This window comes from Plectropomus leopardus, chromosome 6 (assembly GCF_008729295.1).
Source record: "Plectropomus leopardus isolate mb chromosome 6, YSFRI_Pleo_2.0, whole genome shotgun sequence".
Classification (NCBI taxonomy): domain Eukaryota; kingdom Metazoa; phylum Chordata; class Actinopteri; order Perciformes; family Serranidae; genus Plectropomus; species Plectropomus leopardus.
This window is the reverse complement of record NC_056468.1, coordinates 20,551,819-20,568,983: the sequence shown is the minus strand read 5'-3', so window position 1 is coordinate 20,568,983 and position 17,165 is coordinate 20,551,819. Positions and strand designations below refer to the sequence as shown.

At 40.2% G+C, this 17,165-nt stretch overlaps 2 protein-coding genes across 2 annotated transcripts in view; one reads left to right on the top strand and one right to left on the bottom strand.

Moving 5' to 3' along the window:
* The window catches only part of bmpr1ba (bone morphogenetic protein receptor, type IBa), a 33,116-nt gene extending 26,250 nt beyond the window's left edge, over nucleotides 1-6,866 (top strand). The window contains exons 5-11 of the mRNA XM_042487543.1: nucleotides 967-1,063; nucleotides 1,242-1,380; nucleotides 1,790-1,982; nucleotides 3,409-3,706; nucleotides 3,927-4,102; nucleotides 4,745-4,875; nucleotides 4,948-6,866. Coding sequence (XP_042343477.1) covers nucleotides 967-1,063; nucleotides 1,242-1,380; nucleotides 1,790-1,982; nucleotides 3,409-3,706; nucleotides 3,927-4,102; nucleotides 4,745-4,875; nucleotides 4,948-5,073 — 1,160 coding nt within the window. The 3' untranslated portion in view covers nucleotides 5,074-6,866. The remainder of the gene's footprint in view (nucleotides 1-966; nucleotides 1,064-1,241; nucleotides 1,381-1,789; nucleotides 1,983-3,408; nucleotides 3,707-3,926; nucleotides 4,103-4,744; nucleotides 4,876-4,947) is intronic.
* Nucleotides 6,867-9,181: 2,315 nt separating this feature from the next.
* Nucleotides 9,182-17,165, bottom strand: part of unc5ca (unc-5 netrin receptor Ca) — a 250,217-nt gene continuing 242,233 nt past the window's right edge. Inside the window, exon 18 of the mRNA XM_042487541.1 lies at nucleotides 9,182-11,009. Coding sequence (XP_042343475.1) covers nucleotides 10,847-11,009 — 163 coding nt within the window. The 3' untranslated portion in view covers nucleotides 9,182-10,846. The remainder of the gene's footprint in view (nucleotides 11,010-17,165) is intronic.

Sequence of the window (17,165 nt, the reverse complement as noted above, 5' to 3'; positions counted from 1 at the left end):
TGCATTTGCATTTAGGTTTCCTGCAGATCCTTTAAATGTCTTTAAAGGAATTAAATTAATTAATCTAAAAATAAGGCCTTGATTGGTATTGAAATGTCTTAAATTAATCTTTCAGACATCTTAAAAAGGCAAAGAAATTGAATGTGCTGTGAATTGCTTTTTTCTGATGTAAAATCTCAAAATACTTGGTAACTTTTTTAAAAACAATTTACCGAATCCCTCTTTTTAAAATCTTCATAGTGGATGTTAAAGCAGTTAAGAATCCCACATACAAAGTGCAACACACAAAATCAGTGATAAAACTCAGCAATAAATGCTAGGTATTTCTCAATTCTAACCAGATTTAATTTGCCGTAAAATGAGGGAACCCTGGCTGCATCAGACCAAAACGGCGCAGCTTTCAACTGACTTATTGATGGTGATCACCTTATCGCTGAGGTAGTGTCACGTGATCACTGCATTGCTATGATGCAGGTATTGAGTCCCTCTGTGTATGTGTCCCACTGGCTAACTAATCCTTGTCACTCTTCACTGCCCCCATATGGCGGTCACTGATGATAATGCCACCCCAAACCCACAGTGGTGGAACATTGTTGTTATGGAAGCCTGATGCCCATAACACAGTTAGCTATCAGCACTGCTGCTGCTGTTAGCACTGTTTGTGCTGTTAGCACCGTTACCTACCAGCCACCAGCTCAGCCACCTCCATGCTGAGAGCCATGTGCAGACAATCCCAACTCAGATTCTGGGTCATAGATATGCTCAAATGTCTGATACAGCTCATTTAAGTTACTGGAGTAAAAAATGGTTCCAGATGTTGCAAATAATTGTGGATCATGAATAGGAAAAAGACTGATGTGACCCCTTTTTAAAAAAAAATTATTTCACGTTTCTTCATACCTTTATTGTTTCTCTCTCTTCTATTCCATCCTCCTTTTCTTCACCTCTTCATTTTCCCCTCCCCAGTCTATGTAGATGGGAAGATCCACCACATGGCCTTGCTGATCTCAGTCACTGTGTGCAGCATCATACTGGCTGTCATTATTGTTCTCTGCTACTTCAGGTAATCATGAAACACACACAAATCCAGATTATTTCACACTTCTTGCCAGAGTTTACAGCAACTTTCTCTAAGACCCTGACATTCAAATATAAAAAGTGTAACTTGTTAAAGTTTGTATTTCTTATGGTACTTTTGTTTTATTTTTCTAAGAGGGTTAAATCATGCTTTGTTTTTACAGATACAAGCGTCAAGAGTCTCGTCCTCGGTACAGTATCGGTCTGGAGCAGGATGAGACCTACATTCCTCCTGGAGAATCTCTGAGGGATCTGATAGAGCAGTCGCAAAGCTCAGGCTCAGGCTCAGGGCTCCCTCTATTGGTGAGATACTCATATTGCAGCGAAACACCTGTTGAATTTTTTTTAAAAAAGCTCTATGGATCCTTTATATGCACACAGTAGGGCCCATGGAATCCCATTTCATTAGAGTTTATCTTCTTTAGTTTCATATTGGAAGTATGTGGGGAGATATTGGTGATTAATTTGATACTTACCAAAAGATTGGAGTGTTTGTTTTTTCATTCAAGGTTTGAGCCTTCTTTGAATTAATGATAACACTATTCCTGATTTAGATTTGGAGATCCTGTAGTCATCTGAGACTCACTAAACCTTAGTCTGTAGTTCCTATTCTAAAACATACAGAGACTGTGCTGATACAAAAAGCAAAACACACATGGAGCTAATAGTTAAACTTAACCTGACCTGTTTTCCATCTTTTGCTCCTCCTCAGGTGCAGCGAACGATAGCTAAGCAGATCCACATGGTGAAGCAGATAGGCAAGGGGAGATATGGAGAGGTGTGGATGGGCAGATGGAGGGGAGAAAAAGTGGCTGTTAAAGTTTTCTTCACCACTGAGGAGGCCAGTTGGTTCAGAGAGACTGAGATTTACCAGACTGTCCTAATGAGACATGAAAACATACTCGGTAAGACTGATTTCATGTCTCATGTGTTACTTTATCTTGTTACTGAAACTCTCTTAGCATAGTATGTCATGAAAATGTCATGGTATAGTACGTCATAAATATTGCCATAGTGTAAAATATCATAAAAATGCAATAGTTTAACATGCTACAAAAACTTCATAAAATGTCAAAGTAAAGTATGTCTTCAAAATTTAAAAAAAAAAATTCATAGTATAATTAATCATTAAAAATGTCATAAAAAAAATCTTACAGTAAAGTATGCCATGAAAAGGTCATAAATAATGTAATGGTATAATATGTCATACATTTTTCATCAAAATGTCATAGTATATATATGTCATAAAATGCCATTAAAAAATCATAGTGTAGTATGTCATAAAATGTCTTAAAAAAAATGAATTTAATACTAATAATATTTTTAAAAAATTAATACAAAATATGTCATAGTTTAGTATGTGATAAAAACATAAAAATGTCACCGTATAGTATGTCATTAAGGTGTCTTTAAACAAAGTCATGGTATAGTTTGTCATTAAAAAATGTAATAAAAATGGCACAGTATTGTATGCCATAAAAATGTCATAATGTCATAGCATAGTATGTCTTTAAAAAAGTCATTGTATAGTTTGTCAGGAAAAAAAGGCATAACTTAGCAATCAAGAAGAATTTCATAAAAATCGTCATAGTATAGTATGTCATAAAGGGAAAGATGAGTCTATTTAATATAAGATTTGCAGCAGTAATCCAAAACGATCCTCAATTATGCACAAATAGATAAACTGATGTATCAATAAGTGACTGACAGTAAAACACAGGCCATAGTTGGTGTGGAACTGTGTCCATTGTTAACAATGCTGCACCACACTGCACTCACTGCCAAAACAGATCAATTATAGCCAAGAGACCATACACCACAACAAATTATAAATAAGGCAACACACTGCAAACAGAAGCTTGCATAATTAAACACTACAAGATGCATAGTAATTAAGTAGTGGGGCAAAAGATCACTTGTCAGTAAACTAGAAGACAGACTGTATGCTGCAGTGTATAATTCTTCCCTCCATGGTCAATACTAGCTGTTTAACATGTTAACCCTTGCAAATGTATGATTTGGTGGGTTTGATGGTGTCAAGATTACAGATTCTAGAGTTTAGTTTAAGTATGGCAACAGGACAGTAAAGCTTCCTGAGAATAGTGAATGATTAAGCTTAAAATTACCTATATTTATAAGGACTTTGCACGATGTCCAAGATTATTTCTCTCAGCAACATTAAATGAACTCACTCACAACAAATAAGAAAAATCCCCTAAATAATCAGACTGGTCTGTTGTGCTCTACTTCTGTGACTGAAGTGATTCATCTTCTTCTGCAGTGAAAACTCTGCCTAATCAACTCATTTCGTCACCCTCCCTCCATTCACAGGTTTTATAGCTGCTGATATTAAAGGAACTGGCTCCTGGACTCAACTCTACCTAATCACAGACTACCATGAAAATGGCTCTTTGTATGACTACCTCAAATCCACCACTCTAGACAATAAAGCCATGCTGCGACTGGCCTACTCGTCAGTGTCGGGCCTTTGTCACCTCCACACTGAGATCTTTGGTACCCAGGGTAAACCTGCCATTGCCCACAGGGATCTGAAGAGTAAGAACATACTGGTAAAAAGAAATGGTACCTGCTGTATAGCCGACCTAGGACTGGCAGTCAAGTTTATCAGGTGAGTGTGCCACTCACATTTGTTGCCTTTAAGCACGACTTTTTGAAATATTTCTCTTTTATTCTTGATTTGAATACAGGTTTTGCTGAATTTAAGCTCTGTTAGAGGTTCAGAAATGTTAGCAAATCAAAGTATTTTGAGCTTATATTATTTCAGAGCATCTAGTAATGTGCTCAGCTCATTCATGTTTAATTCAAAATTGTTTCTTTGATCTCTGCAGTGACACCAATGAGGTAGACATCCCTCCCAACACTAGAGTCGGAACAAAGCGCTACATGCCTCCAGAGGTTCTGGACGAGACTCTGAACAGAAGTCATTTTCAGTCGTACATCATGGCCGACATGTACAGCTTTGGGCTCATTCTCTGGGAGATCGCTCGGCGTTGTGTCTCAGGGGGTAAATACAGTCATCATACTTTTTACGTTTTTTTTTGTTTTTTTTTTTTTTTTACCGAAACAGGCTGTTACAGCCAGACTGCCTCTACTGCAAAACAAAGATCCTACACTGCTATTTAATGCTGTATGTGGATGGGAATTTTGAGAAGTTTGTGCATTTATTTCTTGTTAGACATTTTTTTTCTACAGACATCTAATAATATAATTTTATTTTATTATTTTATTTTTTTTATTTTTACCTTGCTTGAATATGAGTGTTTGAAAAACCTTGATCAGTTAAGGCTGTCTGCTCAGTCTACGCTTGGCTGAGATTTAGCTGACATAACATTACTGTTTGACTGTGCTGCAGCAGCCTCCCACAAAGGCTAAAAATCTATTAGTCATCATAACTGTCACCTGTGTCATTTGGCGATTTACTACACTCACAGTGATTATTCACTTTTGATTCTTCTGTTTGTTTTTTCACAACCCATTACACATTTTGGGCATTTTCTTGTTTTGCTCCATATGTGACGATTCTTTCTCCCAGACAAGGGTGTGGCCTCGGCAATTTGTGTGTGATGAAGCAATGCCCATCAGGTCTGTGCAGTATGGATTTTGAAAACATTAGAAAAAAGTGGTTCCTCTGTGTCTTTATTTGTAGGGATCCTTGAAGAGTACCAGTTGCCGTACCACGAATTAGTTCCAACAGACCCCTCGTATGAAGACATGAGAGAGGTGGTCTGCATCAAGAGACTACGACCATCCTTTCCTAATCGATGGACCAGCGATGAGGTAAAATACATCAAAATATGTGACATAAACACAAGACGATGACCTCCCTAACGTAAATCTGTATCTCCTCAGTGTTTGAGACAGATGGGGAAGCTGATGACAGAATGCTGGGCCCATAACCCGGCCTCCCGTCTCACAGCCCTACGGGTCAAAAAGACACTTGCCAAGATGTCAGAATCTCAGGACATCAAGCTGTGAATGGCCGCTGCCAGGTGTGTGTTTACACACATAGAAAGGGCACTAACAATCACACTGGCTCTGGTCCAGGCCACACAACCCTTTTTCCTGGGAAAAGGAGGTGGGACAGGAAGTGAGATCATCACTCGGAGATCGCAGGATCACAAACTTTGAATCTGCCATAACTCTACAATCCAAGTCCCCCTTGAAAAAAGGTATGACACGACTACAGTGGTCAACTAAAAATTAATCAAGACAATCTGGCCCCCCGTGGCCTCGTTCTGTCCGTCAGAGAAGATGAGGTATTTTCATTTCAGACTAGTTTGAGGACTCTAAAACCATGTTCCTGTATACATGCTCCAAAAGCCCCGGAGAAAGAGATTGAGTTTAACTGGGCACTGTAGCTGCAGAAATAAGCAAACAAGCTACTGACCAGTGAGTGGAATACTATATCACTGCTTTCTGTGAAAGCTACCCTACCTGTAGATGAAGGTCCGATTGATAGCACGAAAAAGGACATGCTTTAAGGCAATCTGTTATTGCAGTATGACACCTCCTTTCAAAACACTGTCAACCCACTACTGCCTTTATGTTGTAATTGGATTGGAACATGTTTGTCACTTTGAAATTGACTGCTTTTGGTTACAATGACTGACACTATGTGGCAGAAGAGGAAAGTTTACTTTTGAGGCTTTTAAAGTTTTGCTAACACTGAAGAAAAAGTGTGTTCCTGAGTTGTGATGGGATATGGTATGGAAGTTACAAAAACATATTTTTTTCTATGTAAAACTCAAACTCTTGAAGACTTTGTGAGAAATAAAGTTTATATGTCCAAATGAATCCTGGATTGAGGCTCTACACGCCTGTGTTTCCTTGCCCTGCGTGAGGAGAGGGGGCTTTTGAAGCGAAACTGTGCCACCCGTAGGTGCTCCCTCGCAATCACAGGCAATCAAAAACTGTTGTACACTAGCCGTAGTGGTGACTACTTGCTTGATGATGTAGTGATCTATTATAAATGTGTGGAATTGTGCCTGTGTTAGATTAGAGGAACCAGAAGTCGTTTGTCACGGGGGACTGCTATCATTCAGACACTCAATAATACAGAGTGGCCATCGTAACTAGGTTGAAAATTGGTATTTGTGTGTGTTAGGCAACTGGACCAGAAGCCTCCACATAAAATATAACAGAAACACAGTATTGAAAAACCAGAAAACACCCCCAGCCACCCCCAAACTATCACCAGTATTACCCTGTGGACATCACAAGGTCACTTTTCCCTGACCAGGCTGCCTCATACATGTAAATTAAAGTACATGTTGAACTGATTCCCTATTTGCAGCAGTCACACCGAAATCAAATGGCACATAAGTCATTAAAAAATCCATCATCTGGCTTCTATCAGGCGAGTTTCTCCACTGATTCAAATTCTCACATGGTAGCGGGTATTAGGAAGCTTAAACAGCCTTACTGCCACAGACCGAAATGGTTCTCAAGGTAAATTTGGACACCTTTCATCATCACAGTTAGAGGACTATTAGGTCTTCCACAGCGGCCCGCCATCACATCCATTCGATTTTGGTCCCATTTGTAAAATTCTTGATAAACTTTCCTTCAGGTCACTAAGTTTATTTCTCTTTTTATCTCTGCCAACTAAAGTAACGGGATGCTCTGTCACTGTCGAAGGTGTGGCAGAGTTGTTGTGTTATACATGCCCTTTCTTTCCTCTTGGGTGTTGTGCCTTATTTACTCTGTACCTACTGTAGTTGTCTGTGAGAGAAAGTGGTGTTTTTAATTCAGTAAAAAGGTTGAACATTCCCCCAATAAAGTGTTTCACTCATCCACATGGCTGATGCACAGTTTGTGGTGGCCGAATGAGGTGCATACTAACTAGTCACTTGGCGCTGCCTCTTACTGTGAAGGCATGCTCTCCATATTTTGTATGTTTGAAAAAATGGCATGCCTTATTGCAACCCGCTGGTTCTGCTGAGCACACAGCATGTTAAACAGTGACACCGTAAGGATTTTCTTTTTCAATTTCTTTCCCTTCAGGCTGCTTTATCCTACTACTTATTGAGTCTGGAACCTGTAAATATGAATATTCCCAGAAAAAAAGTTGAAAATCATAGCATTGCAAATCAAATGTATATATTTGTGGTCTACAAATTGCATTATGAGAAAAATTTAAGTTTAAAACCTTTTTTCAGAAACAGTCCTGGATAAAGAACCCACCATAGACACTATACATGTTCAGCGTTGCTTATAAATATAATTTATTAATTGTCTTAAAAATTCTTTCTTACACTTTGTACAGAAAACAATTAGAGGAGATAGAGAGGCGAGCATTCAGCAAGATTGAGCAAGATTCATGAAGCGTGCCAGAATTAGCAAAAATGGACCAACACTACCCCGCACTAATCAAATCAAATCACCCCTGATAGTAAAATAAAAATGCACTTACAAGCACAGCTCTAGTTATAGACTTCTATCATGATAACCAATGCCAAGTTTGCATAGTAGACACTGCTTTTACAAAAAGGAAATTAAACTTAAATTAAAAAACAAACTTGAAACATACAAACTAGTATCTAACTGTACTGCTCTTTTTTATATTCTCAAATTTGCCAAATATAGCTGACAGTACACAACTGTACATATTGTGGATACAAAATATTTTTTTCTTACATACTTTGATATCTTAACACTACTTTCTTCATTTTCACATCACGAAGGATCACCTTCTAGAGGCTGAACGTTCACTCTCCTCATATAAAAACTCCCTTTTTCAGTCCATAAACAAACAGTCTATCCTGCTGGTAAACTGTAGACTCAGAACATGGCAAGGATCAAATTATTGGCAAAGTTACACAGCGGTGTAAATTTTTTTAACCAATCGTCTCCTTGCGCAGGTTTTGTCAGTTAAAATTGGATCTGGTATTCTGCTTCTGAATTGATAAGAGATGTTGATGATCACATTGTATGAAAGAGACACTGTCATGACCTTTGGGTTCATGTTTTGTTCTGAAACCTACTGAATTGATGACTTGATGTTTTTAGGCTTTTATCCAGAAATCTCGCACAACTCTTCCCTTTGATTTCCTCACATCTGACATCATCATTTGAAAACATACAAAACATCTCATCCGTCATTTGACGTCACACCTTTTCTAATTTGGTTCATTAAGGCTGTCCAAAATGATAAGATACATAACGCTGAGGCCTGCATGTCTTCTAGTACGTCTGCTGTTGCACCAGTATAAAAGGTCGGATTTTTAACTTGCACATTTCTAAAAAAATCAATGCGTAAAATCAATGTCTCAAGGTTTCCCTCCTGTGTGGATAACCGCAAGATGAAATCTGTCATGAAGAGGTAACGATCTGACCTTTTGTACTGGTGTTAACTCAGCCTCTCCCTACTTGGTTTTCTTTACAATATCCTCCTCAATAGCTCCTCTACATACCTGATGTTCAGTTTCATATGGCGTCTCTCCAAAGTTCAGAGCAGATATATCTTAACTCCAGTTTTTGAGTATTTTACATGTATTCCCTTAGACAGCAGTGTACATGCTGTTCTTTAACATGGTGAATAGAGTTCATGCTCGGGGGGCATCTGCCAGCTATTCAAAACCCACTAAAAATAAGGCCGTTTTTCTTTCCTAAAAGCTGGCTCGATGGAGTTTCACCTTTTCGTCAGACACTGTTGACTCGAGTCTATGCATACACTTAAAAGCCAGCCCTGCTTCACTGCTTCACACTGTTGTTCTGCAAAACACAAATATATTACACTTCATTTTACATACAGTAGGCCCATTTAGTTGGTAACTTGATTTTCAGCTTTAAATTGCAACTTTTTTTAACAAATACACCATAAGTTGAAATGTTAGTTGCTGACAGAACATTGTTTGAGATAAAGGGCAACTAACTGTTACAAATTTGTATCCCCCAATACAGTTCACACCCAGAAAAACATTAAAATGACAAAAAATAAAATGTTAATGTAAATAACACAATAATGACCACTGAACAAAAATTATTATGATAATAATAAGTCATTAGAATGAACATGATAATCATGTATTTACACATTTCAGATGATCAAAAAAAAAAAAAAAAAAAATGTAAATGCTGATATTCTTCAAAAGCCACTGGATGGTGCTAGTGACCATGATCAAGTCATGGTGATCACAAATGAAATCACATGTGGCCTGATGGCAGATAACACAACTGACACCCTTGATGATGAGACACTGAAAATATGACAGAAATATAGAATATATATGTAGGCTATATATATTTTAGTAAATTAAAATATGATTGATAAAATTAGTATATTGTGTACATTTAGCGGTAATGAATGATATCAGCTGTATTTAACTCACTATCACATATTACTATGGTAGTTTGTATAGTACTGTATTTAAAAACATTTGTGTCTTCACCTCTAGATCATCCCCTTTTGCTTTCTCACTCTGCTCTCTGAGTTGGACTCTGTCCAGAAACAAGCCCCAGCAGTCCTTAAGACAGACTCCTGAATTAGAGGTTGTGGTTAACCAAATGTGGTAGCCATGGCTTGAATTTCCCACCCTGCATTGAGTCTATGTCTGTACTACAACTCCATCCAAACAAGTTCTTTTTGTGGAGGAACGGAGCAGCAGCAGCAAAAAAACAAAAACAAAAACAAAAAAAATGCTCAATTGTAGTTAAAGGATGCATTTGTAGCTCATCCTTGTTTGGATGTTGCGGTGAAACCTCTAACAATTTTAAAATTAGTTAAGGCTAACTTAGTGGGAATGACTGACAGTCTGGACAGTCTGCATCTCTGCCCTCCTTATCTGTTTATCATAAGTGCAAATATACCTCAAAACAGACAAATTCATAACAATTTCATGCCTGTCTTCTGGACTCCCTGTGGTCATGATGATTTAATATCTTCAGGCATTTTAGAGGAAAGCCACAAGCTTCATTCTAAATAAAACACAAATTTAAACCTCACATCAGCTAAAAAAGAAGAAACCTGTAGTCTCGGGCTTGTTTCTGGTCAGACCCCTTTGATTGACGGTCACCATGTAGCAAATTCTGTTGGCGGGAAATGATCCACACATATGGACAGCAGAATACATAGAGCGTTCCCTAGGAAACGATATAAAGACAACAAACTGTACTGGCAAAACACGTACAGCCAAGGCTCGCAGGACAAGTGAGGGATCATGTCTTTATCTACCCTCTTTCATTATCTGTTTTCCATTCTGTTCTCACAGATGATCTCACTCTCTCTTTTTCCTTACTCTGCTTTCTCCAACTCTTTTGTAATCATTTTAGCTTCTCTCCCTTTATGATTCTGTTCAATTCCTGTAGAGGTTTTCAAGGTCAGCACCTCTGTTGCTTATTTTCTCTGCTTCTCTTTGCTCAGTATAAAGAAACAGCAAGAGAACAACTAGTGTTGTACACCAAACAAGGTCTTTTTTTAGGCATGTGTATGTTTTGTTTGTTCCTGATAGACTGTTTGCGTTGTAGGTTGGGTTATGTCTCTTTCGGTAACACACAACACTGCAACGTTGTTCAAATAAACACACAAAGATAAGCACATAGTTTTTAGCACCAGCTCGAGCATTTCTCGTCCATTACCAAGTCGGCAGGATTGCCATGGTATTTAACCAGTGCTCAATCACCATGGTGACAACTTTTCTTTTGCCCGCATCTAATTTGTTCATTGTCCTTGCTGCAGCATCAACTGTAGAGAATTCACTTGTAATTCACACCAAAGTTCTGTCATTGTCATGGGGACCATTTTGCCTCGTCAGTGTTCTGTTGTCATGGAGGCAAAGTTACCATCATGGCGACCCATCTCTTCCAGCACAGCAGCCAGTTCATTTAGGTCTCCCTCGGGGAAGTGCTGGGCCTCCCAGAGATCCAGGATCACGCCTGTTGGACTGGACTTAGTGGCAAAGTAGTTCAGGTACCTGGAGAGATCAAGGCAAGAAGAAAGACAAACGATGAGGTACGAATTATACAAAAGAAACACTCTGATCTCACTAAGTATCATGAAAAAATACCCTCATGGTATAGTTATAGTACGGTATGCCAGTGAAAAGTGTAATAATAACTCAAAGTATAGCATGTCAAATACTGTGATTTTAAATAAGTATTAGTATAGTGTGCCAAAGAAGTGTGAGGAAGTAATAGTATACTATGCCATGAAAATGTGAAAAGAAATCATAATATATAGCAAGTCAAAAACATTGTGATGAAAACCATATTATTTTATTTTTTACTTTTTTTTTTTTTTTTTTAGAATTCTTTATTGTCACTTGTACAGTGAATCTGTTCTATGCATTTATCTCATCCTCTACAGAGCAGTGAGGAGCTGCGTCCAGTGCTTGGGGACCGACGTTAGGAGGATATCCACATAGACAAACTGAGAAGATGCAAACCCCACACTAAAAAGTCGGAGAGCTGGCCGTGGCACGACCACAACTTTCTTGGGTCACCATGTGTGAGTAATGAAGATATGACAAATATGATGAGAGACACACCATAGTAAAGCATAACATGAGAATAAAATGCCATTGTATGGTATGACATCCAAAATACCATGAAAAAGTAAGTATAGTATGCTGTCAAAAAAAGCTAAATAATAAATCATACAATAATATGTCTTCCAAAATAGCTTGAAAAAGTCGCAGTATAGCCTGGTAGTATGTCAGAAATAGAATAATAAATTAATACTGTAGTTAATCCTAAAACATATACAAGAGGACATATGACAGTATGTTGTCAAAAATAGCAAAAAGAAGTCATACCATAGTGCATAGTTTGTCGCCTGAAACAGCACCAAAAAGGCATTGTATTGCACGCCCCCCAAAATATCATGAAAAATTCACACTATAGTTTGTCGTCCGAAACAGCATAAAAAAGTCTTAGAATGGTATGTTGTCTAAAATATCACAAAAAGGCAAGGTATAGTATGCTGCTAAAAAAAGAATAAAGTCGTTTTGTAGTATGTCGTCCAGAACATTTTATGCAGTTATGGACAACTAACTTAAGTATGATGTTAGGACAATATTTTGAACAAAATACTACAGTATGACTTTTTTTATGCTATTTTGGATGACACAAGATACTTTGACTTTTAAATGTTATTTTGAATGACATACTACACCGTGACATTTTGATGCTAATTTGGAAAAAATACAATACTATGAGGTTTTTTTTTTTTTTTTTGACAATTTTAAAGTGGATGAAATTTATGGGGATTTCGGGTCATTTTTGACAACGTACTAAACCGTGACATTTTTCTGTGATTTTTTAAATAACAAACTATACTATAATGTCGTTGCAACATTTTGGATGACATACTATACTGTGAAGATTTTTAGTCATTGAGGGTTAAACAGCTTGTAAAAGGCGCCTGAACGCTTAGCTAGAAAACTGATGACAAACCAGATTTTAAAGGGTTAAAAAAATATACCATCTCTTAAATTAGTTTGTGTGACATGTCCCAAAAACAGTTTTAAACACCTGAAAACAGCATTAAATGGTGTGCCAAGAAACGCCATAGCATAGAACGTTGCAAAAATGGCCAAAAAAAACATAATAATGCATGTTGAAAAAATTACCGAAAAGGCAAGGCTATAGCATGGCAAAAATATTAAAAAATGACATGTCCTAAGAACAGCTTAAAACACCTCCAAACAGCATAAATTAGCTGGCAGAGACATGCCATAGCATAGAAAGCTGCAAAAATGGCAAAAAAACACCATAAAAATGCATGTTGAAAAAATGATAAAAAAGGCAAGGCTATAGTATGGCAAAAATGTCAAAAAATGACATGTACAAAAAACAGTTTAAAACACCTGAAAACAGCATAAAATAGCGTGCCGAAACACGCCATAGCATATAAAGTTGCAAAAACTGACAAAAACACCACAATAATGCATGTAAAAAAAAATGACCAAAAAGGCAAGGCTATAGTATGGCAAAAATGTCAAAAAATGACATGTCCAAAAAACAGTTTAAAACACCTTAAAACAGCATAAAATAGTGTGCCGAGACGCGCCATAGCATAGAAAGTTGCCAAAACGGACAAAAACACCATAATAATGCATGTCCAAAAAATGACCGAAAAGGCAAGGCTTTTGTATGGCAAAAATGTCAAAAAATGACATGTCCAAAAAACAATTTAAAACACCTGAAAACAGCATAAAATAGCATGCCAAAACACACCATAGCATAGAAAGCTGCAGAAATGGACAAAAACACCATAAAAATGCGTGTCAAAAAAATGACCGAAAAGGCAAGGCTATAGTATGGCAAAAATGTCAAAAAATGACATGTCCAAAAAACAGTTTAAAACACCTGAAAACAGCATAAAATAGCATGCCAAGACACGCCATAGCATATAAAGTTGCAAAAACACCCTAAAAATGCGTGTCAAAAAAATGACCGAAAAGGCAAGGCTATAGTATGGCAAAAATGTCAAAAAATTACATGTCCAAAAAACAGTTTAAAACACCTGAAAATAGCATAAAACTAGCGTGCCGAAACACGCCATAGCATAGAAAGCTGCAAAATGGCCAAAAACACCTTAAAAATGCGTGTTGAAAAAAATGACCGAAAGGGCAAGGCTATAGTATGGCAAAAATGTCAAAAAATGACATGTACAAAAAACAGTTTAAAACACCTGAAAACAGCATAAAAATAGCGTGCCGAAACACACGCCATAGCATATAAAGTTGCAAAAACTGACAAAAACACACACAATAATGCATGTCAAAAAAATGACCGAAAAGGCAAGGCTATAGTATGGCAAAAACGTCAAAAAATGACATGTCCAAAAAAACAGTTTAAAACACCTCCAAAAAAAACAGCATAAAATAGTGTGCCGAGACGCGCCATAGCATAGAAAGTTGCCAAAACGGACAAAAACACCATAATAATGCATGTCCAAAAAATGACCGAAAAGGCAAGGCTATAGTATGGCAAAAATGTCAAAAATGACATGTCTAAAAAACAGCTTTAAAAACCTGAAAACAGCATGAAATAGCGTGCTGAAACACGCCATAGCATAGAAAGTTGCCAAAACTGACAAAAACACCATAATAATGAGTGTCAAAAAAAATGACCGAAAAGGCAAGGCTATAGTATGGCAAAAATGTCAAAAAATGACATGTCCCAAAAATAGCTTAAAACACCTGAAAACAGTATATAATAGCGTGCCGAAACACGCCATAGCATGGAAAGCTGCAAAAAAATGGAGAAAAACACCATAAAAATGCGTGTCAAAAAAATGACCGAAAAGGCAAGGCTATAGTATGGAAAAAATGTCAAAAAATGACATGTCCAAAAAACAGTTTAAAACACCTGAAAACAGCATAAAATAGCATGCCAAGACACGCCATAGCATATAAAGTTACAAAAAACTGGACAAAAACACCATAAAAATGCATGTAAAAAAAATGACTGAAAAGGCAAGGCTATAGTATGGCAAAAATGTCAAAAAATGACATGTCCAAAAAAAACAAATAGCCTGCGTGCCGAAACACGCCATAGCAAAGGACAGTTTAAAACACCTGAAAACAGCATAAAAATGCATGCCAAAACACACGCCATAGCATAGAAAGCTGCAAAAAAGCTGCAAAAATGGCCAAAAAAACATCATAATAATGCATGTCAAAAAAATGACCAAAAAGGCAAGGCTATAGTATGGCAAAAATGTCAAAAAATGACATGTCCAAAAAACAGTTTAAAACACCTGAAAACAGCATAAAATAGCATGCCAAGACACGCCATAGCATAGAAAGCTGCAAAAATGGACAAAAACACCATAAAAATGCTTGTCAAAAAAATGACCGAAAAGGCAAGGCTATAGTATGGCAAAAATGTCAAAAAATGACATGTCCCAAAAAATAACTTAAAACACCTGAAAACAGCATATAAAATAGCATGCCAAGACACGCCATAGCATAGAAAGCTGCAAAAATGGACAAAAACACCATGATAATGCATGTCCCCCTCCCTGAGCTACCACCTTATCGTGGTGGAGGGGTTTGCGTGTCCCAGTGATCCTAGGAGCTCAGTTGTCGGGGGCTTCATGCCCCTGGTAGGGTCACCCATGGCAAACAGGTCCTAGGGGAGGGACCAGGCAAAGTGTAGCTCACAAGACCCCTATGATGATATACACCAATGGTTCAGAGTTCCCCTCGCCCGGACGCGGGTCACCGGGGCCCCCCCCTGGAGCCAGGCCGGGGGTGGGGCTCGATGGCGAGCGCCTGGTTGCCGGCCCTTTACCCATGGGGCCCGGCCGGGCACAGCCCGAAGAGGTGACATGGGACCTCCTTCCCGTGGGCTCACCACCCATAGGAGGGGCCGTAGGGGTCGGGTGCAATCAAAACAGCAAAAATGTCAGAGCTGGGCGGCAGCCGAAGGCGGGGACCTTGGCGGTCCGATCCTCGGCTGCAGAAGCTAGCTCTGGGGACGTGGAATGTCACCTCTCTGGTGGGGAAGGAGCCTGAGCTGGTGCGCGAGGTTGAGAAGTTCCGACTAGATATAGTCGGCCTCACCTCGATGCATGGCTTGGGCTCCGGAACCAGTCTTCTTGAGAGGGGATGGACTCTCTTCCACTCTGGAGTTGCCACTGGTGAGAGGCGCCGGGCAGGGGTGGCAATACTTATTGCCCCCCGGCTCGGTGCCTGCACGTTGGAGTTTACGCCGGTGAATGAGAGGGTAGCCTCCCTCCGCCTTCGGGTTGGGGGACGGATCCTGACTGTTGTTTGTGCCTATGGTCCAAACAGCAGTTCAGAGTATCCACCCTTTTTGGAGTCCTTAGAGGGGGTGCTGGAGAGTGCTCCTTCTGGGGACTCCCTCGTTCTGCTGGGGGACTTCAACGCTCACGTTGGCAACGACAGTGAGACCTGGAGGGGCGTGATGATCGGGAGGAATGGCCCCCCCGATCTGAACCCGAGTGGTGTTTTGTTATTGGACTTCTGTGCTCGCCACAGATTGTCCATAACGAACACCATGTTCAAGCATAAGGTGTCCATATGCGCACTTGGCATCAGGACACCCTAGGCCGCAGTTCAATGATTGACTTTGTAGTCGTATCATTGGACTTGCGGCCGTATGTCTTGGACACTCGGGTGAAGAGAGGGGCGGAGCTGTCAAAAACCGATCACCATCTGGTGTGAGTTGGCTCCGATGGTGGGGGAGGACGCCGGTCAGACCTGGCAGACCCAAACGCATAGTGAGGGTCTGCTGGGAACGTCTGGCAGAGTCTCCCGTCAGAAGGAGCTTCAACTCCCACCTCCGGAAGAGCTTCGACCATGTCCCGGGGGAGGCTGGGGACATTGAGTCCGAGTGGGCCGTGTTCCGTGCCTCCATTGCTGAGGCGGCCGACCGGTGCTGTGGCCGTAAGGTGGTTGGTGCCTGTCGGGGCGGTAACACCCGAACCCGCTGGTGGACACCGGCGGTAAGGGGTGCCGTCAAGCTGAAGAAGGAGTCCTATCGGGCCTTCTTGGCCTGTGGGACTCCGGAAGCAGACAGGTACCGACAGGCCAAGCGGAGTGCGGCGGCGGCGGTCGCCGAGGCGAAAACCCGGGCATGGGAGGAGTTCGGCGAGGCCATGGAAAACGACTTCCGGACGGCTTCGAAGAGGTTCTGGACCACCATCCGGCGTCTCAGGAGGGGGAAACAGTGCTCCGTCAACACTGTGTATGGTGGCGACGGGGCACTGCTGACCTTGACTCGGGACGTTGTGGATCGGTGGAAGGAATACTTCGAAGACCTCCTCAATCCCACCGACACGCCTTCCGTTGGGGAAGCAGGGCCTGGGGACCCGGGGGTGGGCTCCTCTATCTCTGGGGCTGAGGTTACCGAGGTGGTCAAAAAGCTCCTCGGTGGCAGGGCCCCGGGGGTGGACGAGGTCCGCCCGGAGTTCCTCAAGGCCCTGGATGTTGTGGGGCTGTCGTGGCTGACACGACTCTGCAACATTGCGTGGACATCGGGGGCAGTGCCCTTGGACTGGCAGACTGGGGTGGTGGTCCCTCTTTTCAAGAAGGGGGACCGGAGGGTGTGTTCCAACTACAGGGGGATCACACTCCTCAGCCTCCCTGGTAAGGTCT